Genomic DNA, 24,534 nt, shown 5'->3' on the forward strand with positions numbered 1-24,534 from the left:
ATAAAACATTTTACTTTTTGTCCTTGCCATACAATAAGCTGTTAATGATGTTCTTTCGGTTGTCATGACAATATGATCATATATGTCAAAACGGTCCGGATTAAGCTCTTTTTAATCATATCAAGGCCATAATCATAACTTGCTTAGTAATATTCCTACGTAACATTAGAAAGAAAAATCCTTGAAGGGCCCCCAATCTTTAATCATTTCGGTCGTCCTATAAGAAATCATAGGTTTATCTCGTTGCATTTAGTTATAGACAATGGAAATATGGAAAATGAAATCACATTCTAATGTCATGAAAACTAAATCATAATATTCACGACGAAAAAACATCTAAAATCTTTATAACCTGGTCGATTAGTTTCGAATTTTCAATTCCTTGAATAGGTTACCGTCTTTTATTCATATAATTCATCTATAATTTATGATTATTGACTCTGGCGTACATTTGCAAATTCTATATTTCAAATCCAAGAAGAAGGAAAAAAAAAGAAACTTCTTAGAAGTAATAATCATCCCTATCAACAAGGAAAAACCAGAAAGAAAGGGAAAAGACAAACGAGAACGTCTAAAGCTCAACGGCATTAGAGGTGATCGGTTCCGGATCCGATTCCCAATTTGGGAACCGGGGATTGGGATCAATTGGTCCTAGGATCGAGAACCGGACCAGTTCAATGGAACTTGTCACTTAGGGTTTAGTTCTCATTTTACTAATTTTTGTCAATGAAATTCACTTAGAATTTAGACCACATTTTATTAATTTTTTTAAAAAAAATTAAAAAATATATGTAGTCAATCCAATTCGGTCCAGTTTTCCCTTGAAATCGGGAATCGGACTGTCCGAACACCGATTTTACTTTTAAGAATTAGGAACCGGACCCAACCGGCCGGTTTGGTTCGATCCGAGTGCGATTCCCAATTCGGACGACCCATTTTTTTTTTTTTCTTGATAGGTGGACAGCCCGTTTTGCACGCCCTAAACGGGCATCATCATCGTCGCTGCCTTGGTTGGCCCCATCTCCGCTGGCCTCCACCACCACAAAGAAGCTTCGTGTCGTGTTCTTCCTTCCCACCCCCGACCAATCAATCGATTCCACACGCACGCACACAACCCTTTTGATAAAAACCAAGAAAACAGTGGAGGCAAGTGCAGTGAAAGTCTTCCTCTTCAAGCCCTCCATTGATTTCCGTGAAAGGGCCCCCGCCCCCTCCCCTCCCCTCCCCTCCGTTTTTCATCGTTCTTGCTTGTCCCCCCACCTCTCCCTCCGCCCCCTCCATCGCTTTTCGTGCGGATCGATCTCGGTGATGATAACGAAGTCCACCGTCGCCCCGGAGCCGTTCTTGGGTCGTCGTCGCCGCCGAAGGTAAATGAATTCGTCGCTTGGTGTCGTTCGAGCGGAGGTTCTTTTCTGGTCGTTTCTTGATTGCTGGGACTGACCTTGTCGGGTAGTTCCGTCGAAAGCGTGTCTGAGAGCTGAAAGAACTGGGATTTGAGGCGGTTTCGGTTGTCTTGATGGTACAGGAACTGAGCTCGAGGTCCAAGTGTTTGTGGGGTTGGGGCCTTTTTTTCCGGCTGTCGATGCAGAATCTTGATCAAGATAAGCAAGATCAGAGGTAAAGTACCATTTGGGTCTTGCTGGTTCTTGATGTTCCGGTTATAGTCTCCGATGTCTTCGTGTTTACGGTACTGTCTTTTGCTGGCTCGTGATCACGAGTGCTGCTCAAGTGATCTCGTGGTTTCCTCTTATATATTTAGAAAGTGGATCTCTGTTGATATACAGTGACCCTTTACAGATATAGTGTCCTGGTATTCCTCAAGATATCGGTTCTTCACAACAAATCTTGAACAATAGGAGTCTGTCTAGTTGAGCTGAAGTTCTCGTCTTTGTAATCACTCACTCTGCTGCACCCTGAACGATGCGATTGTATCAAGTGAGATGTATTTCCTTCCTATCATGTAAAATTGACTAATGACTAGATCTTGAGTGCCATTTTCTGTCTTAAGAAGAAGTGATAGTTGGGAATTCTTCGGCTTTTCGTTTTAGACTAGGCTCTCTAGGCGGTGATATCTGGACACTGATGCCATTTTTGGGGCCCAACTGTTTTCTTGATTAGACTGGGAGTATGAAAAATGCATCTGATTGAGTTCATTCACGGTCTAATTGGTGGCGTAAAATGGTTCATTGCTTTGCCTTGCCCTCACAAATTGGGAATGTCCTAATTGCTTTGTGATTCAAACTTAATTCTTTCATCAATAGTGGGGAAAGGGAGAAGGGAAGGAAGAGGATGATTCTCAGCAGGAATTATCCATAGCCTGAAATGGGAAGATTTTGGGGTAAATGAGGACATCCATCTAGGGGCATGTGTCTTAGAATTTGAGAGGATGATTGGTACATTTGTAAAGTTTTAATCTTTCAAATTCTATGCTCTATAGAGGAAAAGGTACTGAGACAACCGAATAAGTTGATCTTGTTCACTTGCAAATTCATTTTTTGTGACATTAAAACGAAGAAAGAAGCTTTCCTTCCTGTATTGGACTATATGACATCTAGCATTAAGTGTGACCATGGTAACTTGATACTTCTTATCTATGATTGAATCTAATTATTAGTTACAATTTCTTTTTAATCAGGGTAAGTTCTGACATGGAAGATTCAAATGCAATGACCATCGAGTTCCTTAGAGCACGATTACTGTCTGAGAGATCAGTCTCTAAAACTGCAAGGCAAAGAGCTAACGAATTGGCAAACAGGGTATGTTTATTCTCCGCAGTGCAGTCTGCCTAGTTTTCCTTTTCCTACAACTTCTCTCTCTCTCTCTCTCACCTGTATCTCTTCAAATGAAATCAGGTAGCAGAGCTGGAGGAGCAGTTGAGGTTTGTGGCTCTGCAAAGGAAGAAGGCTGAGAAGGCTACAGCTGATGTTCTTGCTATATTGGAAACTCATGGCATTAGTGATGTTTCTGAGTCATATTACTCAAGTTCGGATCAGGAAGTGACACCGCGTAAGCTGAAAGTCTGTAATGATTCAAACAAAGGAGGAGAGAGCTCTGTTAATTCAAAACAACTAGGGAATGAATCAGAGGAATTTTCAGGTTCCGAGTTTGATTCTGCAGCGTCTGGTAGAAACTTGTCCTGGAAAGGCCGAAAGGATTCCTCACGATTTCATGGGAAATATAAGGATACTTCTATGAGAAAGCGAACCAGTCTTGCAACGATGTCCTCATCTTCAAAACATCGCCCGGGAAAATCATGCCGTCAAATAAGACATAAGGATCAAAGGTTTGTGAGCTTCCTTTTCCTTTTTGATAATCACGAGTTAGTAGTGAGACCTTGTGTGTGTGCGTGTGTTGCGTGTCATACTTCATGAGTCGTTCATTGACATCCTTGTGCAAGCATAGTATTCTATTGTCTAAGCTGGAGAGTCAGACAGGTCATAGGTTCAGAGCTTTATATCCAAGAGGAAGAATAAGTGTATAGGCCGTCCGTCTATTCCAGCAAAGTTCATTTCATTATACTCAGCACCTGTGAGACTAGAGTGAGCAACCGAGATTATCTCGGCATGTTTTGGCAGATTCTGCTCTAAGTCACCGAGATCGCTTAGTCACTTGAATGCTCTGCAGAATCCGGCACGTGCATGATATGATGCTTCCTCTGCACTGTTGCTTGGAAGAATATATTCAAAAGGTCTTAATGGAAGATTGATTTCTCAGCTTTCTTTTGTTGCAGACTAGAATCCACTGAGGTGATGAATGGGTCTGCTAAAGTTGATACTCAAGAAAATGAAGATGCCAAATCTTCCGAGACTTGCCAGGGTTTATCTGAAATAGGGTGTGTGGTCTTTAGAGACGATCCTGAATTGCACTTAGAAAAAGTAGTGAGCAACAGTCCAGTTTCGGGACGGGTAGAAAATGAAGGAAATGTAGTCAATGGTATCCTCGAGAGCAATGACGACGGAGGAGAGAGAGACATGGAAAGGGCACTGGAACATCAAGCACAACTCATTGGCCAATATGAAGCAATGGAAAAGGCACAAAGAGATTGGGAAGAGAAATTCAGAGAAAATAATAGCAGTACACCGGTATGCTTCCTCTGGAACCTGCTTGTAGAGAACATGCACTTCTCTGCTCTCCAATTTACATGAAGTTTTAAAAATTACGAAAAAAAAAGAAAAAAGATGTCTTCGTTGCTGTGTAGAAAAATGAAAATGAGAAGTAACTATTGCAGTCTGAATTGCTACTTGAAGGCTCTATAGCATGAGGTCGTGCATATAGGTTTTCGTAGGCTCATAAATAATGTCGTAGTCTTTATTTTATATTTAGCCCATGCAATTAACATACTTCTCATCGGTCATCATCTTTAGGATTCGTGCGATCCGGGTAACCACTCAGATATTACTGAGGAGAGGGATGAAATAAAGCAGCAAGCTCCATATCCTCTACTGACAGTTGCAATGCAAACCGTCGAATGTAAACTTGGAGCTGAGGATACTTCTACCGATAGCAAATTGTCGGGAACTCAATCAGAAAGCTTCCATCAAGGTCCACAGCTCGGAGTGGAATCCGCACAAAGTCAGAAAAACTCTATCCCAGTTGATAAGTCCCCCAATCAAGAACATGTACATTCAATGTCAAGTAGAAAAGGTAAACAAGAGAGCCTGGCAAGCAACTATTCACCGGCACAAAACCCCCACAATATGGGTTATGGTGATTCTCAAGGGCAGCAGTCAGCACATGGTTCTTCGCCTTCTGCGAGTGACACGTCTCATAAAGTTGAAACTTTCGGAAACCAAGCTGAACACTATGCCTTAATTCCACATGCAACGGCCGGTGCACATGGTGTACTCGATTCGCTCAAACAGGCTAAATTACTGCTGCAAAACAAAATGACGAGAATGCCAGTTTCAAATTGTGGACCTCTTGAAAAAACAATTGGACTGTCTTTCCGCAATATTGATAATGGGGGCAAGATGGATATTCCCGGTCGATGTCCTGGCCTTTTCAGAGTCCCAACAGATTTTTCGCTTGATGCTGCAAAAGCCAATTTGCTGGGTTCAGGTTCTCGGTTGGGTTTGGCAGGTACTTACCCAGAAACTGGAGCTGCGCTGTCTACCAATGACCGATCTTTGAGCACTCGCTGCTTGGAAAGCAGGCCAAGTGTTTTCGGCGATGATAGATATATCTCCAGCCCATTCAGGGAGGATGGGTCAAGAATGATTTTCCCTAGACCATCATTCAACCCCTACTTGGACCACCATGTGCCCAGTTCCTACGCAACGTATCCTCCTTATAGTTTCCATCCAGAAACGATGTCGGGAATGCCCTCGAGTGAAGGGTTTCCACGAACTCTTTCGGGTACAACTGGTGCGTCTTCTCACATGGATCCATTTTTGCTTCATGGCAGTCCTAGCAGTCCTTATATGTATAGATAGCTTGTCATGTGTAGCAGAAAAGGAATTCCTCTAGTTGAGCTTGTTAACTGCGGTTCCTGAAAGTCCATAAATTATATGCTTGTTTCTTGGGAGTGCGTATGGCTGTTGAACGAGAAACAGGCTCCGAGAACAGATATAGGCGCGAGTGCTTTGGAGCATTTGATGATGTTATTTATCTGTCGTGGTTCTTTTGGAACCCGTCTGACGTCATATCGATACTCTGAATGGTTCGTCTTGTGCTTATGAGCCATTGGTAGATAGCCCGGGTTGCACATACGGTCGGTTGGGTCGCGGCTTTGGTGTTGGCCAAACATTACATACGAGGTATCCTTGTGGAACGTTCTTCTTTCGTTCTGCCAGTAACGTCGGCAGTTTGCTATGGGCATCGCGTGCGATCCATGATTACGAGGTCAGCCATGAATCACCGTCACGATCCATATAGGAACTGAGTCAAAAAGAGTTGGATTTGGATGAGGAGGCGAGGTGTTTGTTTTGATGGAAGACCGGATCGATGACTTGACCACCACAACGCCTAGCTCAAAACTACCACAAAACTACCAGTCGTTGATCAAGGAAACGCGGTCGACCATCAGCCAACGCGATTGCGATCCCAGAAAAGTCATAATATTTACAAATTCTTGATTCAGTCCTTTCAATAGTTTGTGTTTGGCCAAACCCCAAAAAATGGTCAGCATCCTGGGTCACGGCCCATGATGAGATTTCGTCACGCTGAAAATTACATCGAAATCGAGGAAATACGTACCGTTGGAACATGATAGGGATCGAACGAAGCGCGTGTCGGATTGGTCCATGCTTCGAACTCGATTTTTTTAATGGGATAATGACACAAATGGTCCTTGAAATTTGGCCCGATGTGCAATGTGGTCCCTGAACTATAACCGAATGCGCAATATATCCTTAAACTCTTATATTGTTCAATGTGATCCCTAAACTATATAAAAATGTTCAATGCCGTCCTTCTATTAATTCAAGTTTAGGGACAACATCGAACATGTTTATATAATTCAATGACTAAATTGAACATGTATAAAAAGTTTAGGGATCACATGGAACAAATCAAAAGTTCAGGGATCTCATTGCACATCGAGCTATAGTTCGGAGATCACATGGCACATCGAGTTGAAGTTCGGGAACCATTTACGTCATTTTTACTTCCTTAACCAACGGTCAATCTTCTTATTATGTTACTATGCTCAAATCCGACAGCATTACACGGCAACTGGGAATGAACTTGAGGTGGTCGTCGCGCGTGTAGATCGATGCGCAAGAAAGACCAAGCCGTACGTTTGAAAAGTCCCTCTTTCTCTCTCTAGAAATCTCAACTGCTCCACTCTCTCTCATCGCCTATATATACTCGAGCTTGCACCACCATCCTCAGCTTCGATCCACAACCCACTAGCGCATTCGATCCTTCATCCTCAAAATCTTCCGACTTTCGACTTTTCGATCACCCGGTTCGGCATCACCGTCTTCGCTTTCGTCGGCGGCGGATCGGCGATCCCTTGGTTTTCCTCGAATGAATCATCACGGTTCTTCGCTGCTGTGGCCGGAGTCCCTCGGACCCAGGCCGGATGGAGTCGGGTACGCGGGCGGTGAGCCGGTGGTGCCCAGCGCCGCCGGACCGCCTCCTTTCCCGTGCTCCGACTACGCCCCCTACGCCTTCGGAAGCGGCAGCCCGTGCGGGGAGAACTACGGCTTCGGCGACGCGGACAGCCAGTTCTACTACCACGGATGCCGCCCCTGCGACGGGGACCAGTCCATCGACCCGTGGCTGCTCGCGCTGATGGAGGACCTGCGGGAGCTCTACGTGCGGCGCCGGCACCAGTTCCAAGAGCTGTTCCCGAAGCTGCACGACGAGATCGATCGGAAGCTCGAGGACGCCCTCCGGTCGAAGAGGACGAGGGAGGTGAGGGCGCTCCAGAGGAGCTTGAGCGTGGGATCGCCCCGGCTGCCGGGCAGGGACGGAGGGGTAGGGGACGAGCCGGCGTTGAGGCTCGACAGGTTTAAGGTGCGGACGGTTGATTTGGAGGAAGACGATTTTGTTGAGGGCGGCGGTCAGGGTGGTAAGGGCGGCGTGGCCTCCGGCGGCGGCGGAAAGAAGGGAGGCAAATGACGGAGATGAACAACGAAAAAAGGAAGAAGCATCTGAATCGGGCGGATATCTCAGAATAGTTTGCTAAACAGGAATTATCTGAGAAATAATTTCTTCGATTGATTGATTCATTTATTCATTCATTCTTTTTCTAACAGCTTTGCTATGTCTTTAACAACAGACTCTCCCATATTCATGCGAACTCTCGCGTAAAAATGAATGAACGAAAAAAGATTTTATCATCCATCAAAGCCAAAATGCACTAGCTGTGAAGAACAAGTGAGACAAGTATGCTATCCCCCAAGTATCGGCCCCTTTGCCATCCGAGGGAACTGCCTTTTTAAGTCTCCAGACTTGCTTCTATAACTCGACATATAAATTTCAGATTTTCCGATCCATAGGTTTTACATGTCGCAATTGAAGAGTATACTTAATCATATCACCTTACCGAACCAATAACAAGATCCTAATCAGAAAAGTCATTCTAGGAGAAGTTTGAGAAGAATTTAGAAGAACATGGCTTTAGAACACAACACGATTTTATTTCTGGGGTTAGATCTGCCTTCTCATTACACAACACATTGCCTTATATAGGCCCAAACTGATGTGGTTACCACTTACATAGTACGGGCATCTTTTAAAGTAGATGCATCGTCACAAATATAATTCACGCCACTGACTCAGCACACACTTCTCACATGCCTACTTTATTGCGGAAGCCTCCTTCTGTGTTGTCAACAGAGTTGTCCGAGCTGTCTCCATCCTTTTGCTGCCGATAAGGTCGAATGAGACTGTCAATTTCCCACTGGGACAAAAGTTGGTCAGCAACTGGGTCATCATGTTATCGCTAAATTGGTTATTTCAATCAATATAAATGATCATCATGACTCCAAATGCTCCATCTCAGGCTAGGCTAATGTTGTTCACTCATGTTCATAGAAGGTGAAAACGCGTATCTAGGTTTTGCATAGGCTCTGTGCAGAAACATCCTGATATACTTGAAATCAGTTGGCTACACTTCTATCCAACGTATCATTCAAAACAATCAGGTTTTTCTATCCTTTTTACGTCGACGTCCCAATCTCTTTGAGCACCCGATTAGTCTCCATCGAGTGCGGCGATCTTCTTTCTCAAACGTGTCGAGTACTTACCGGAGACATACGGATCTGTGCTTCTGGGGGTGGCCCGCCTATGAAAATTGAAATCGCTGCATTTGGGTTCACGCGTTACATTTGGGCCTGTAGGCAAATTGCCAATGGACCTGATGCATCATCAGATTGGGCTAAACATATCCATTCACTATGTCAAGGTGCCCCAATTTAGGAAAGCTTAGCTTGTACTTCCAGGATGCCAAGCCCATTTCGTACATTTAGCTATTTACAACATGAGGTATCTGAACCTTTCGACTCGACTAATCTCTACGGATGTATACTAACTCATGCCTGTCCACGCGTATCGGGTGAGATCTAGATCCGTCAAACGGATGGGTCGGGTTGGGTTTGAGTCGGATCGAAACTAGTCCGACCCAAATTAACCCATTTAACTTGTTTTCGACCTATTTTTCATGCAATGCAAATCTAATAACCCATATCCGACTCAACCCATATTGTTAAAATACTTAAATATTTAATCCGATCTAGGAAAATTCACACCCAAACTAAGTTAAGAGCGAGGAGGGAGTGAGCACGAGATCGAATGAGGGCGACAAAGACGGAAGAGAGAGTTATAAAGGTGAATTGTGTAACCCAACTCAAAGAATGGTGGGCATGGCCCTCGGGGATTACTTTGAGTGAGGCGACGCTCTTGACCAATCCCTCGAGAGTTTGAGGGGGCATTTTGAAGGGAAAAAAGAAGAGAAAAGACTTGTGCATTATTAGGCATCTCTATATATTTAGAGATTAGTTGAGTTGTCACAGCAATCGAAATTACTTGTCTCAAAGGCTTGAATTTCGAGTATGAATTCTGCATGGCACGATCTCTCAACAAACTACCATACGAAATCGTGAATCCTTATCCTAGCGCATAGTTGTTACATCAATTGAAATTGCACTAGAAAGGACATAGGAGCGATAAACTTAGTATTATACACTAAAGGTCTCATAATATTCCATAAAATCACGGCTATATATATATAACTATCGCAGACACCCCTTTAACCAATAGTTTAGAGCATAAATCAAGAACACCAATAACATTGGAGGCAGTTATTGTGAAATTGAAGCCCTGTTTATCTCGCGGAAAATGAATGGCATAGAAAAAAATTCCTAAAAACAATCGTTTGTATTGCTCGAAACAGTTAGTCAATAAAAAAAAATGTTTTCATTATCGATAATAAGTTTCGTCTAAGTATTTTCACAAATAATGAAAATATCTTTCATTTTTTATTTTTCTATGATCGATGCGGGCGATATTTTGGCTGAGGCGGGGAGGTGCTTGTTTCGATGGAAGGCCGGATGAATGACTTGACCACCAAAGTAACTCCGAAGAAGCCCAACGTCTCAGAAATTCCGTCTCTCCTTATCGCGCAGACATTGGACCGGCCACACCACCACCCGCCACTCAAAAAGTCAAAACCATCAGTCATTGTTCAAAGAAGCAACCCTCAACCATCGGTCAACGCGATTTGTGATCCGAGAAAAGTCAACGAGCTTCCGCTTCCAAGCTTCCCTCCCCTATCGTTATCTTTACAAATTCTCAATTCAGTCCTTTCTACAATTTGTGTTGGCCAAACCCGAAAAGTAACCGCATTCCGGGTCATGACCTATCGATCGTGTCGAGATACACGCGTGGGTTGAATTAGAAAAGTCTCGTATCGAAAATTTTGTAGGTTATAAAACAGTGAATAGATCGTTCGTGACTCATTGATTTAGGCTTTTCGAATGAAGTTCAATCGAGATCATTGCATCTCACGAATCGTTTTAGAACTACACGCCATACTCAGCCTCACAAAAAAACACACGGTCTCCAAATACGTCCGAAGCTAAAAATGTACAACCGTTCATTCGACAGGCCGTCGTAAAAACACGACCCCAACGTGGGTCGTAATCCACATCTCGATGTCTCTGCTTGCAAGACAGCGGGCAACTATCTCAGGATTTGATCTTTAATATTTACTATTATTAGCAGCCGCCGAAGCACGCGTCCGGACTGTTACAAACTTTGAAGCTGAACAGTTAAAAATCAACAGTCAACCGAAAATTAACTATCTATTAATATTATTATACAGCAACTAGGATAGGAATGAAGTCGAGGTTCATGCACAAGAAAAGAAAGACCAGGTCGTACCTTTTGAAAAGTCTCTCTCCCTCTTTCTCTCTCTCTAGAAATCTCGACAGCTCCGCTCTCTCTCATCGCCTGTACGTATATATATATATATACTCGAGCTTGCACCATCCTCAGCTTCAATCCACAACCCACCCACAACCCACCACCGCATTCGATTCTTCGTTCTGCCTGCATCGTATTCGGTTTCTTCGGCGCGCGATCGGCGATCCCGTTTTCCTCCCCCCCCCCCCCCCGATGAATCCTCGGCCTCACGGCGCGCTGCTGTGGCCGGAGTCTCTCGGGCCCAGGCCGGATGGGCTCGGGCGTGAACCGGCGTCGGAAGCCGCCGGAGCTCCTCCTTTCCCGAGCCCCGACCACGCCCCCGACGCCTTCGGGAGCGGCAGCCCGTGCGGGGAGAGCTACAGCTTCGGCGACGCGGAAGGCCAGTTCTACTACCACGGACGCCGCCCCTGCGACGGGGACCAGTCCATCGACCCCTGGCTGCTCGCGCTGATGGAGGACCTGCGTGAGCTCTACGTGCGGCGCCGGCACACGTTCCGGGAGCTGTTCCCGAAGCTGCACGACGAGATCGATCGGAAGCTCGAGGACGCCCTCCGGTCGAAGAGGACGAAGGAGGTGAGGGCGTTCCCGAGGAGCTTGAGCGTGGGATCGCCCCGGCTGCCGGGCAGGGACGGAGGGGTAGGGGACGAGCCGGTGTTGAGGCTCGACAGGTTCAAGGTGCGGACGGTCGATTTGGAGGACGACGTGGCCGAGGGCGGCAGTCAACAGGGCTGTCAAGGTGGTAAGGGCGGCGGGGCCTCCGCCGCCGGCAGTGGCGGCCGAAGGAATGGTGGCAAATGACGGAGACGAACAACGAGAAAGGAAGCGATCGGAAAAGAGAACACAAGAAGACCATTTGAATGGGGGCGAATATCTCAAAATAATTTGCTAAAGAGGAATTATTTGAGAAACCCGTGTAATAATTCATTCGATTGATTCATTCATTCATTTATTTGTTAATTTATCTTGAGTTTATTAAAATCTTCGATAAGAGACCTTTCGGATGCAAATAATTGCAGACTAATCATCGTCGCACTCGGCATATACCGATTCTAATTTGGTTACTCTTGATCGCTAATCAATGGACAGGTATCGCCAATCACGACTCCTAATGAGCTTACTTGAGACGATAACGTCCGCCCGTGTACACATAAGCTGAGGATGCATATTCATGTCTTATACAGACTTTGCGTCGCAACCATTTGTTAATCGTATACACTAAAATCAGTCGACCGTGTTCTTGTCCGGTGTGGCACGACATTTGCAATAATTTAGTGATCATATGTTTGTCTATCGACGAGATGATCCGGGTCTCTTTGAGCACTCAACTGCTCCTCGTCGGGTACGACAGCCCCCCTTCCCAAACACGTCGAGCGATGACCGGAGACATGCAGATCTGTGCTCGTGTGGAGGCGGTCCCAACAGGATGCGCGAGCGTGGTTTCTCTTTGGGGGTCACCTAGCCCCATGTCTGCAAGCTGTTGATCCTCCTATTTGGGTTCGTGAGTTACATGTGGGCCTTTAGGCGATTGTCAATGGGCCTGATGCATCGTGAAATTGGACCAACGTATCCATTCACCAGATCGAGCCGGCCCAGTTTAGGAAAGCCTGGGTCGCGCTCGTAGGACGGCGGGCGTGTATCGGGTAAGACCCCGCTCATAGGACGGCGGGCGTGGCCCTCGGGATTACTCTCGAGTAGGGCGATGCTCTCGACCGATCTCTCAACAGTTTGAGGGGGCATTTTGAGGGGAAAAAGAAGAAGAAGAAGAAAAGACTTTCGCATTAATAGGCATGACTCTATATACTTAGAAATTGTATTAGAGATGTCGCAGCGATTGAAATTCCGTGCTTCAAAGGCTCGAGTTTCGAGTATGAATCATGCTTCGTGCGATCTCTCAACAAATCAATGTTGCGAGACCCTGAATCCTTATCGTAGCACATAGCTGTTATATCAATTGAAAGTACGCTGGAAAGGACATGGGAGAGATAAACTCAGGATGATACATTAAAGTTCCGTTTGTTTCGCAGAAAATGAATGATTTGGAAAATATTTTCCTAAAAGTAATCGCTTGTATCGATTACAAAAAATGAATGAATGGAAAATAGTTTTATCGTCCACAAAAACGTTTCAACATAAATTGTTGTCGGTACTAAAGATATTTTTCACTGACATTATATTTCAAGCGATACATGCAATAATTTTTAGGAAAATATTTTTCAAATCATTTATTTTTTCACGAAATAAATGGAGTCTAAAGTTCATATAATATTTCATGAAATCACGACAAAAAAATATATTTATCTTTAACCATGTTTCTTTAACCTCGAGATCTTAATGGTGCCATGCAGCACCAAATGCATGTGGCATGAAAAGAAAAGCGACTGCTATGCACAACTTTCTGACCTTCTAAGTCTACGGCATCAACAATAAAGGCAAATTATTATGAAAATTGAATTCCCAATTCCAAAGGTATCTGCGGCAAAGCGATCATTGGGAATTTCTGTCGCCACTTCAAAATTTCAAATCGAGCTGCTTAGCCCCCCAAGAAGTTGATAAGATCAAAATTCAGAGTTTGAGCTGAGCTATTAGTCCACTGGTCCATCATAATTTTTTCGTTACTTCTAAATTTCGGGACTTTTATAATCTTGTTACGTAACAGTTCGCTGTGACGGCGGTCTTAATGCACAAATTGCAAAATACGACATCCCAACCCGATAATGTTTAAGCATTAGCTTTCACACGTCGAAAACTAAAACTTATGCTGCGGCCTAATCGAAGGCACGCCGGTTAGGTTGAGGCTTATATAATTCGAAAAAGCATTAGCGGGTCTCGTAATCCGGTCTTAATAAAAAATGTACGATGGAGAGTCCTCGGCCATCACATTTTCATCACGTATCGCGCGGGTCTCGATACCCATATGAAATCAACAACATCGAAAGATTTGCTTTTCATTTAATTGAATTCGTCGGATCTGTGAAGAGACTTCGCGGAGTTCTCCCCAAAAAACCGTAAAATTGGGCGAATTGAATATTTCCATGACGCTCCATCCAACTCTTCATTAGACATATCAAAGTAAAGGGTCTGCAGATGTAGTACCGAGCAATCTCATGCCATCTCTTTCTTTTCCCTTTATTTTTTTCTGTTTACTTTTTAACTTCTAAGGTATGTCCGTTAGATATACAGGGACGGCGGGCTCCACGGACGCATTCCTTACTTTAACGTGCCGATACCCGCACACCTCGCATCCTCAATTCCCCTCTATAAATTTGTCTTCCCTAAAAAAAGAAGGAATACCTTCTTCATGCTTTACATTCGGGGAATTTCGAGACCCGAGACCCTGAACAAAGCCCTTTCATTCAAGGACTAAGGTCCACGCCATCTCTTTCTTTTCCGTTCATGTTTTTCCGTTTTAGATGGAACAGATAAAGAGAAAGGGCACCTGGTATTTGCCTCCCAAGGGGTCTAGATTCAAAAAAGGGTCAAGTTGTGCAGACAAGATTAATGGAAGAGGAAGAAAGTACCAAGTAAGTGCAGGCAGAGAGAAGCACTCAAATTCAACCCCATCCGAGGCATATCCTAATAGGAAAATCGCATCATTGCTCCCCACGAATGACACTTTCTTGAATGTGACAAGTGATTTCATCCCAACTCTGGAGATATTTTATAGAGATGATGAAGCTACAACTTTTGCTTTGCTTCCGTCGTATCGATAAATATCTCATGCTCTAAAATGACATCTTTGTGTGTTTGTGGGAGAGAGAGAGATCATGCCTCAATGTAGACATGGATGGAACCTCAGCTTTACCTTTTCCTCTTCCATTTGTAGTTTTTGGAGCGTTCTAGGGCCAAGATTCTTAAAAAGGGGAGGAAAGAATCGACGGCACACTACCCACTCTATCTTGTAACGACCGAATCGGATCTATGGGACCGAGCTTTCAAAAGAAATGATACGATGTGGCCATGAATCGTTGCAAACATTCACGTTGATGTCTACCCATTTGGTCTAGTAATACTCTCTCGACTCGAAGTGTTATAAGACTTGTCTTACCCCCAAGAAGCCTGTAAGGAGTCCCGCATCATTCGACCATCTTGCTTCGACGATCAAATCGCTACCTTCATCGGAGTAGGGCCCTTCATTAGCTCGTTTCGTTGCGAAATTATCTTAATAAAAAAAGAGGGGAATAACTATAGACTCTTAAATTATGGATCATCGGGGAAAGTCTCTCCTAGCTAGATTACTTTATTCTCTATTGCTTGTTTTAAGGAAATTTTGGAATGAAAGGCTTACTTCTAGTCTATCCTAGAGTTGTTTACCTACTAGAGAGGGTCTTCATATGACACCGTCTGCAACGGCGTGGATAGATCCACATGGGTCAAACCGGCCACAAAAAACGAAGTATTAAGTTTGATTCACTATGCTTACGATTTAGTGGTGGGTCTTACTTATGAATCACTTTGCAAAACTTCTCACATGCAATGACTCCGGGGTATTAGTTACTTGTTTTACCCTGCTACCTTATAATTTTGTGGTGAGAAATGTCGCGTGTGATTTAAATTTAGTGAAATATGCCCGGTAAATTGCTTCGACAATAAGGAAATTAGCGGTCGGTCTAATACGGCATGCACATGAGATATCTACTGCTGAAAATTTTTGGCCAAAAGATAAGATCAGGTCTAAGTGGATCAGACCTGATTGTATAGACATTTGGATCGACATATTGTGTTCTTCAAACGGGAGATTCTAAAATTGACCTAAAAGCACAGTACGTTTTCCAATTCCACTTGCTTCGGAAAAGCAATTTCTTCTCTTCGAAAGCCGTGGGTAAATGCTGGGTCCATTGTTTTGACTTGACTCATTGATGGTTCATATAAAAAAAATTCCTAAGGTCCAAACTCATAATTGTGTTTCTTTCTTTTAGCCATCAGGTACATCTATCATGGGAATCTAAGTAATTTTCAAGTTGATATGGGATTAGAGATATGATTCCTATATTAGTTTGATAAAATTATTATATACCCCCAACAAAAAAAGGGGATTATGTGCTAATTTTGAGGAGGTGATCGTGGATGGATTATGTATAAATAAAATGGAGTGATTATTTAACTAAGTGCATGAAAATCAGTGAATCGGTTGGTTGTTTTATCAAGAGAAAGTAGTGGATAATCTTATGTAGATTAATTCAAAGGATAAAAATGGAACATCCAATGGATTTAAATGTTACTTTTGACTTTAATATATAGATAGGTAAATATGTTAAGACTGGCCTACCAAATTGATATATTAACGGTGTGTTTGTTTCACCGAAAAGTAACGATCTGAAAAATATTTTTAGATCATGGGAAAATTTAGTCGATGAAAAGTTTTTTCATCATCAACGAAAATGTCGAGACATAACAATTTTTGTTGACTAATTTTTCCCAACAATATAAATAATTATTGTTAGGAAAATATTTTTAAAATTGTTACTTTTTTCGCAAAACAAATGCACCATAAGTGATATCAATAAATACCTCATTCTCTAAAACGATGTGTGTGCCTCAATGTAGACATGGATGGAATCTTAGCTTTTACCTTTTCCTCTTCCATTTGCAATTTTTGGAGCATTCTCGGGCCAAGATTCTAAAAGGGGGAGGAAAGAATCGAATGCCCCCCCCACTCGAGGGTGCTAGCCTAACTTTTCTCGTGTACCTTTCTTGTAATTACCGAATCAGATCCACAAGATCGAGCTCTCAAAGAAAATGATACCAAGTGACCATGAATCATTTTAAACATTATTGTCAATGTCTGCCCGTTTGGGCTAGTGATACTCTCTCGGCCTCGAAGTGTTATAGGACATGTTACTAACCCCCAAGATGCCTGTGAGGAACCCCGCATCAATCGGACCGCCTTGCTTTGACGATCAAATCCCCGCCCTCGTCGGATTAGGGCTTGGGACATAGTCCATCCTAGAGCCTTTTCCCTTGTAGAGGAGGTCTTAATATGATATAATTTGCAACGAGCCAAGTAGTTTCCCATGGGTCCAATCAGCCCCAAAAAAACTATTCATGCGTGACTCGAGATGCTTACCATTTAGAGGTGGGTCTTAATTATGAATCACTTCACATAACTTCTTCCATCCAACCTAAGACTTTGAGGTGTTAGTGTCGTATTACTCTGCTACCTCATTGATCATAATGCTTTGGCGAGTAATGTCACGTATGATTAAAATTCGCTGATATTTATCTAGTAAATTGGTTCAAGAATAAGAAAATTAGCAGCTAGTGTAATACGGCATACATGAGATATCTAGTGCCGAAAGTTGTGGCCAGAATATTGTTGGGGTGTGGTTCATACTCTTTATCGATAGGAAGGCACGAGGGCCCCATGATGCTAAAGGATTTTTATAATTTGAGCTTGTATTTTATTAGTAGTTTTGGATTGGGCTTTTAGATCGTTACCGAGTATATATAATTTCTTTCTTTAGGATTGTAACAGAGAGGTGGGAGTAGCTAATTATTTATAATTGAATCCTATGATGGATGTAGCCCTAATTTAAGGGTGAACCAGGATAAACCTTGTGTTTCGATTTCTCTTTCTCGTTTTTATACTCTATTTTGTTGTGTTTATGTGTCTAATCCTAACAAAGATTAGATGTAACGGATCAAATCTAATTATATAGACATGACAATTGTGCATTGTTGATGTGTTGTGTTCTTCAAACATGTGATTTTAAAAAGGTTAATACCACGAAAAACGCAAAATTAGTACATTTGTGATAATTTTACCCCGAACTATTTTTTTGATCACAAAAAACCCCAAACTGATACACCTGTGACAAATTTACCCCGAACTATTTTTTTTACTACCAAAAATCCAAAACCAGTACACTTGTGATAATTTTATCCCGAATTAATTTTTTGACCACCAAAAATTTCAAACCGGTACACCTGTGATAATTTTACCTTAAACTAATTTTTTGATCACTAAAAACCCCAAATTGGTACACATGTGACAAATTTATCCTCCATTAGTGTCCGTTAAATTGGATTAATATCACGAAAAATCACAAATTTGTAAACTTGTGACAAACAGAGGGATAAAACCCAAAATCGGTACACCTGTTAATTATCACGTGTCATTAAACTTAGCAATTTGGCTAAAAAATTTAATGGAAACTAACGGATGGTAAATTTGTCACAAGTATACCAGTTTGGGGTTTTTGGTGGTCAAAAAATTAGTTCGGGGATAAAATTATCACAGGTGTACCAGTGTGGGATTTTTTATGGTAAAAAAAATAGTTCGGGATAAAATTGTCACAGGTGTACCAGTTTAGGGTTTTTTATGATCAAAAAAATAGTTTGGGGTAAATTTATTACAAATATATCATTTTGGGATTTTTCGTGGTATTAACTCATTCTAAAATGGACCCTCAAAATAGTAAATCTTTGACGTGAAAACATGGTGCTAAATTATCCAATTCCGCTTGCTTCACAAAAGCATTTCCCTGCTCGGTCTCCTGTTTTGATTCCTGGGGGCCAACCTCGTGATTGTGTTTCTTTCTTTTAGCCATCACCCATCAAGTACATCTCCAATGGGAATCTAAGTAAATTTTCGAGTTGATGGGTTTGGAGATATAATTCCTTATATTTAGTTTATTGAATGATCCTATACTCATCTTGAGGCAGTGATCGTGGACGAATTATGTATGAAGAACTCGAGCGATCGTTGAACTGAGTGGATGTAGTAGGTACTTACTCACGTCTGTGAATCGGGCGGTTGCTTCACGAAGAGAAAGTAGGGGGTAATTTCATATATTTTGACAACAAAACATCCAAAAAAACGAGACGAGCCTCGCATTTTAATTTAAATATTCAGATAAGTAGATGTATTAAGGTTGATCTACCCGATTGGTGTATTAAGTTACAGGGGTTGATCGGTTCCAAAGTGGATTTTCTACCTTGGAATCAGAAACCGCCCACTGATTCCTAGATCCACCACCCGAGAACTGAACCACCGATCCGGTCCGGTTCCCGAGTGAGTTCATGGAACCGGCCATTACATTGAGGTGAGACTGAGAGGAGGCGAGTCCAGTTGATCAATTTGCCCGCAATTGGGACGAAACGCCCATTGGTCAAACCAAAAGTAAGCAAGAAAATGCCCCCCATCTTCTTCAACCACCACCAATCGAACCCCTCCTTGCCTAGAAACCATCTCGAGCTCTAAACCTTCCATTGGGCAAGCAAAGATGGAGGACGAGAGCGAGTCCATCTCCCGCCTCATCTCTCCTTTCGAGCTCATCCGCAATTGCGATCTCCCTCCGCTGAGAAGTTCTTCCTCGGGATCAATGAGCTGGCGGCAATGCCGGCGCTGGTGGGGCTAGGAGACAAAAAGCAATGCCTCCAATCTTATGCGGTGGCTGGCGGTGGGGGTGGGGACAAGAAGCCGGAGCTCCTCAGGGTGTTGCGGCTATTGTAAACGCAGGTGAGGGAGGCGGAGGAGAGCATATATACACACACACACACACTAGTTTGGTCCGGATGGACGGTTCCACACTGAAACCGACACTTACCAATTTCTATTTGATTCGGATCAAGAGCCATCCAAAACCGGTCGGTTCAATCCGATTAGGGTGATTTCCGATTTTTTTTGCATGCCCTTATTAAGTAATATGCCGTAGTTATATTGGACACGGAATGCTGAAAAGGCCGCCCATGACACGTTGCGCTATTTAGTACATGAATTCAACGAAGGGGTTTTGATTTCAAGTTGTTCCTAAGAACATAGCAAAATTTGTCGGTTAATAACGAAAAGCTCCCCGAGTCTTCAAACCGTGGATATTCCATCCATGGTAGAAAAAGCGGTAGAAAAAAGAAACTCCGAATCTGCTGCTGCATTTTTTGTTTCTCCCTCCTCTCTCATTTAATTTTGTTTGGAATAATGATACAAACAATCTATAAACTTTGATTTAATGTGCAATATGGTCCTTGAACTTTTAATTTGTTCAATATAGTCTCTAAACTTTAGTCTAATATTCAATATGATCCCTGAACTTTTAATTTGTTCAATGCCGTCCCTAAACTTTTAGTACATGTTCAATGCAGTCCCTGAACACTATGAAAATTTTCAATGTGGTCTCTAAGCTTGAATTAATGGAAGGACTACATTGAACATTTTCATATAGCTCATGGACTAAATTAAACATGGACTAAAAGTTTAGGGACGGCATTGAACAAATTAAAAGTTTAGGGACAACATTACACGTTGGGATAAAGTTCAGGGACCGCATTGAATAAATTAAAAGTTTAGATACCACATTGCACATTAAACCAAAGTTGATGGACTATTTGTGTCATTATCCCATTTAGTTTTAATTACGAAATTTACTTTTCTTTTCAAATTGAAATTTGAATTTCATAGGCGGGAATTCGCAGAACATAAAGTCACACGCATTTGAATTTTCTCACCAAAAAATGGAGAAAGCAATTTGAAATGCATGAACGGGCCTTTTTGACCGATGATAAACACAAACCCACTTTCCACGACCGGACGAGTTCCCAATCTCAGTTTGCGATCGCCATCGGGTGAGAACACCCGATCTATCTCCTTCCAATGGCGACGCCCACGATTTCTTAATTTTCAAAGTAATTAATTTCGCGAGATCTCGCGAATAATCGGAATCCATCGAGGGAGCGCTTTCGCGCCGATTGACCCAAAAAAATAAAAGAGAGTTGCTTAAAACGATGCGATTCCCAAAACCTTGGAAACCTCCTAGATTTGAGCCAACATGAGATGATGTCACGTTCCAAATCGTCAGGGCCAATGTGCGCTTGGTGCAGTGACAATTCGTATAGTTTACATTTGTGTGAGAAATTAAAAAGTTTAGTCATTTGTACCTTGTATATATATATATAGAAGCCGAAGTACAAGACGTTGTGGTCCTGGCTTAGCTAAGATAATTGTGGGTAAATTAAAATTGAAAAATGAAAAAATGAAAAGTACTTTTAATTACCCCTAGGTTTGATAACTTATAAGCAGACGACACGGTATCTTCTCTTGCGGGGGCTACAAAAAGCGCCAAAGAAATTTCATCGGGTCCCGACTGAAGATAAATTTCGACAGAGAGATGCACGATTATTGTCGGACGTGTCGCCCCACGTAACTTTCCCCGTCCGTCCCAACCGCGACCGCACACCTGCCTCGATGTTTATGGAGGATTGAAGACGGAAATTTCAAAGAAATTCTAGAGATCTTTATTGGCGTAGCAGCACGTGCCGTTTCGAATAATTTGTGTTTTACCCTGTAACTTTTTCTCGTGGGATCGAACATATAATCCCACTTAGCGATTTGCAATCATGACAACCTCTTTAGTATACCCCCTTTAATCGGTCCGATTCGGGGGCGGTTTGAAACTAAAACCACCTCGACGATCTTGATCTCCTTCCTTGAGATACGGCCAAGGCACGGACACGCAACGCCACTAATTAACAATCACTCCACTAATTAAAGTGCTCTAATTAAAGGTTCAAACTAATCCTTTTTCCAGCCGCCAAACAACTTTTTTCAGATATTGAACCAAAAAAAAAAAAAAGAACCTTTTTTTATTTTTGCTAAAAGAAGAAAAAAAAAAGGAACTTGGCACTATCTATCGTTTGTACTTTGTCATGTGCTCTGAGTGGTCGGGACTCGGGAGTTTGACGTGTCACTAAGGGTAAATTAGTCTTTTCAAGACCGTGCGCACTTTATCCCCCTTTTTTTTTTGCCCTTTCTTAAGAACGTAACAAATATATTATAAAAAAGAAAAATGGCACAAATGATTTTTGAATGTCGGGAAAATGACACAAAGTGTCCCTGAATTTTAGCTCAATATGCAATGTGGTCCACAAAATTTTAATTGTTCAATGTGGCTCATGAAATTTTTAATTTGTTTAATGTCGTTACTGACTTTTAGTACATGTTCAATTTCGTCGCTTAACTATGTGAAAACTTTTAGTATATCGAACATTTTCACATAGTTCAGGGAATACATTGAACATGTACAAAAAATTCAGTGACCATATTGAACAAATTAAAGGTTCATGGATCATATTGAACATCAGGTTAAAGTTCAGGGACTATATTGAACAAATTAAAAGTTCAGAAACCACATTGTAGATTGAGCTAAAGTCCATGGACTGTTTATGTCATTATCCCTTGAATGTTGATTCAATTTATAATATCGTCTCTGGACTTTTAATTTATCTAGTGCGGTCTCTAAACTATTGATAAATGTTCAATATAACACCTACATTATTTGAAAAATGTTCAATGATGTTCTTCTATTGATCCAAGTTAACAGAATCTACTGATGTGATTTCCAATCCGTTAAGGTCGAACGGCGGACAACAGAAAAAAGCTATACGTGGATTATCCAAGTAAGATATTCATCTTAAATTGGGATATAGTAATCCGCGTCAATAGATAGCGTTGGACATGTTAATGCCCTAATTTTTTTTAATTTTCTAAAGTAGACGGATAAAAAGATGGACATGTTAACTTATCATTTTAAAAATCCAACTCAGTCATCAAATAATGTCCCGGAGGGACTAGATTGAATTTTACCAATAGCTCAAGGATAACATCGAACAAATTAAAGGTTCATGGATGAAATTAGACACGAGGTAAAAGATCAGGGACCATTCGCGTCGTTTTCTCGTTATAATAAAAAAACCACCTTTGATTTTTTCCAAAATTATTTGAGTTGCAGATTGAGACGTACAAGACAAAATTTGTGTCGTTGAGGAAAGGCAGCATTTAATAAGAAAATACAAAAAAATAAACAAACGGAGCCCTCACTTATATATCAATGCTTATCCATAATCATAATTTATTTAGAGTAAGCAGCCTATATTATCTTCAAAATACATGATAATCCACTAACCTTTTGCAATGTAATTACTAAAATGCCACGCGATCGCATCATCCATGACGCCACTATTTGACTTTTTTTTTCCCCTATACTTTTTCGTCTGCCCTTTTTAATGCATGTCTTATTTATTCCCCTCATATTTTTGTTGCAAAATATTTTTTGTCTCTTTCCTTCTTGGAAATTAAAATAGTTTTTCCCAATTGACTAAACTATCAGTGACGTCATGCAAAGCTAGACTTCGTATTTGAGGGGGAGTGAGCAAATTTTGTGGAATCTCACATTAGAGGAGGTGAATCACAGGAAATTTGCACGATATTTAAATAAATTATAGCACGTAATTACTGAAAATTGAACTGAGCACCTGACGACATCGGCGATCACTATCGGCTCTCGAGTCTGCGTTGATAACGGGTAAAAATTCATCATTGACATCACCTTATTTACCGTGAAAACACACGTCGTGTAGTGTTTCGATGACGCAGGTTTCTCCCGAAAGAAATCAAAATTAGTATTAAAGTAGTAATTATAGATAAAAATCGAAATATGCTGGAGGAAATGATGAGTGTCTACTGTTTAACATTAGAAAAAAGGGACAAGTGGTGCTTCTATGTGGAGAGAAGTCAACATTGAATTTTATTAATTTTTTCCTCAAGTGGTCGAATATGCCAAGGTCACTATAAAAATGCAACTAGTGATGCACTAATATTTTCTTAAGTCTCCTTCTACTATATTTTTCTTCGTTTGGGGTGCAAGCTAAGTACAAATTGCTTACTTGGGTCATGTCACCAAATTAAGAAACTAATTACATGCTAGTGATTTTTATTTCATAAAGTTACTCTCACCTTCTACTTTTTCAAAAACTAAACATATATGTAGCTCTCATCTTGCGTGTACCCCTTCCGGAATATTATTGGATAATCAATAAAAGAACAGATGCCGCTGTAATTCCAATAGTTTAAGGTTCCGTGTGTTTCGCAAAAAAACGAATGATTTTGAAAACATTTCCCCCGAAAACGATCGCTTACATCGCTCTTATAAAAAATGACCGAACGTAAAAACATTTCCATCTCGATTCACTAAATCTTTTAGACAAAAGTTGTAATAGATAATATTTCTACCGACTTGCGAAAATATATTTCAAATCATTCACTATTCGCAAAGCAGAGGTAACCTTTCTTTGCTCATTTCAAATTGGGAAGAAAAGAACCTTAGGGAGGGAGAGAGAGAGAGGGGGAGTGGGACGACCTCGAAGAGTGAAGAAGGGTACATTGTGTTTAAATAATCTCGCCAAAGCCAAAGTGGTCCATCATCAATCCTTGCATGACTTTGCGAAGCTGACCCGCACTTAGATTATGTACATCAGTTTCAGTAGGTGCGCATTGTTGCATTGATTAGTTTCGGATAAGCACTCGTCTCAAAGTCCCACGAGGTGAGAGGATTCATCATGGTCATTGATTATATACATCAGTTTTAGCGGCATGCTCCACACACCTTTGGTTTCCAAAAGAATATATATAAAATACAAAAAAAATCGAGCAGAACTCACAAAAAAAAAATGGTCATTGATTGGAGTCGATCCTTGTAAGTTTAGGAAATGCTGCACAAAACTCATCAGATGCTGAATTTTGCTGCATGGAGATCAAGCACACTTAGATTCATTCTTTCTTCAGAAGTTTTGTTGTTCGGGTAAAAGACTACTTAAAAGAGCCGATCGCCTGTCGGTCTAGCTTAAAATCTTCCCGCATGTCAATCGAGCAATCGATCGTGCACAGGGATGTAA

At 41.7% G+C, this 24,534-nt stretch overlaps 2 protein-coding genes across 3 annotated transcripts; both read left to right on the plus strand.

The window, feature by feature from the left end:
* Positions 1-990: 990 nt before the first annotated feature.
* LOC115673210 (uncharacterized) lies at positions 991-5,667 on the plus strand. 2 transcript variants are annotated; one of them, XM_030595305.2, is made up of 6 exons: positions 1,073-1,367; positions 1,526-1,617; positions 2,636-2,756; positions 2,853-3,283; positions 3,731-4,082; positions 4,365-5,667. In XM_030595305.2, the coding sequence occupies exons 2-6, from the start codon at positions 1,583-1,585 to the stop codon at positions 5,430-5,432; spliced, it is 2,007 nt and encodes a 668-aa protein (XP_030451165.1). In that variant the 5' UTR covers positions 1,073-1,367; positions 1,526-1,582; the 3' UTR covers positions 5,433-5,667. The 2 variants fall into 2 exon arrangements, with proteins under 2 accessions (XP_030451162.1, XP_030451165.1); XM_030595302.2 differs by lacking the exon at positions 1,526-1,617 and having other exon boundaries at positions 991-1,367.
* A 1,143-nt stretch (positions 5,668-6,810) lies between these two features.
* LOC130135575 (uncharacterized) lies at positions 6,811-7,700 on the plus strand. The gene has a single exon (XM_056305091.1). The coding sequence runs from the start codon at positions 6,970-6,972 to the stop codon at positions 7,564-7,566; it is 597 nt and encodes a 198-aa protein (XP_056161066.1). The 5' UTR covers positions 6,811-6,969; the 3' UTR covers positions 7,567-7,700.
* The last annotated feature ends 16,834 nt before the right edge of the window (positions 7,701-24,534 follow it).

This window comes from Syzygium oleosum, unplaced genomic scaffold (genome assembly GCF_021117445.2).
Source record: "Syzygium oleosum isolate NSW1041296 unplaced genomic scaffold, Sole_v2.1 Sole_v2.02, whole genome shotgun sequence".
Taxonomy (NCBI): domain Eukaryota; kingdom Viridiplantae; phylum Streptophyta; class Magnoliopsida; order Myrtales; family Myrtaceae; genus Syzygium; species Syzygium oleosum.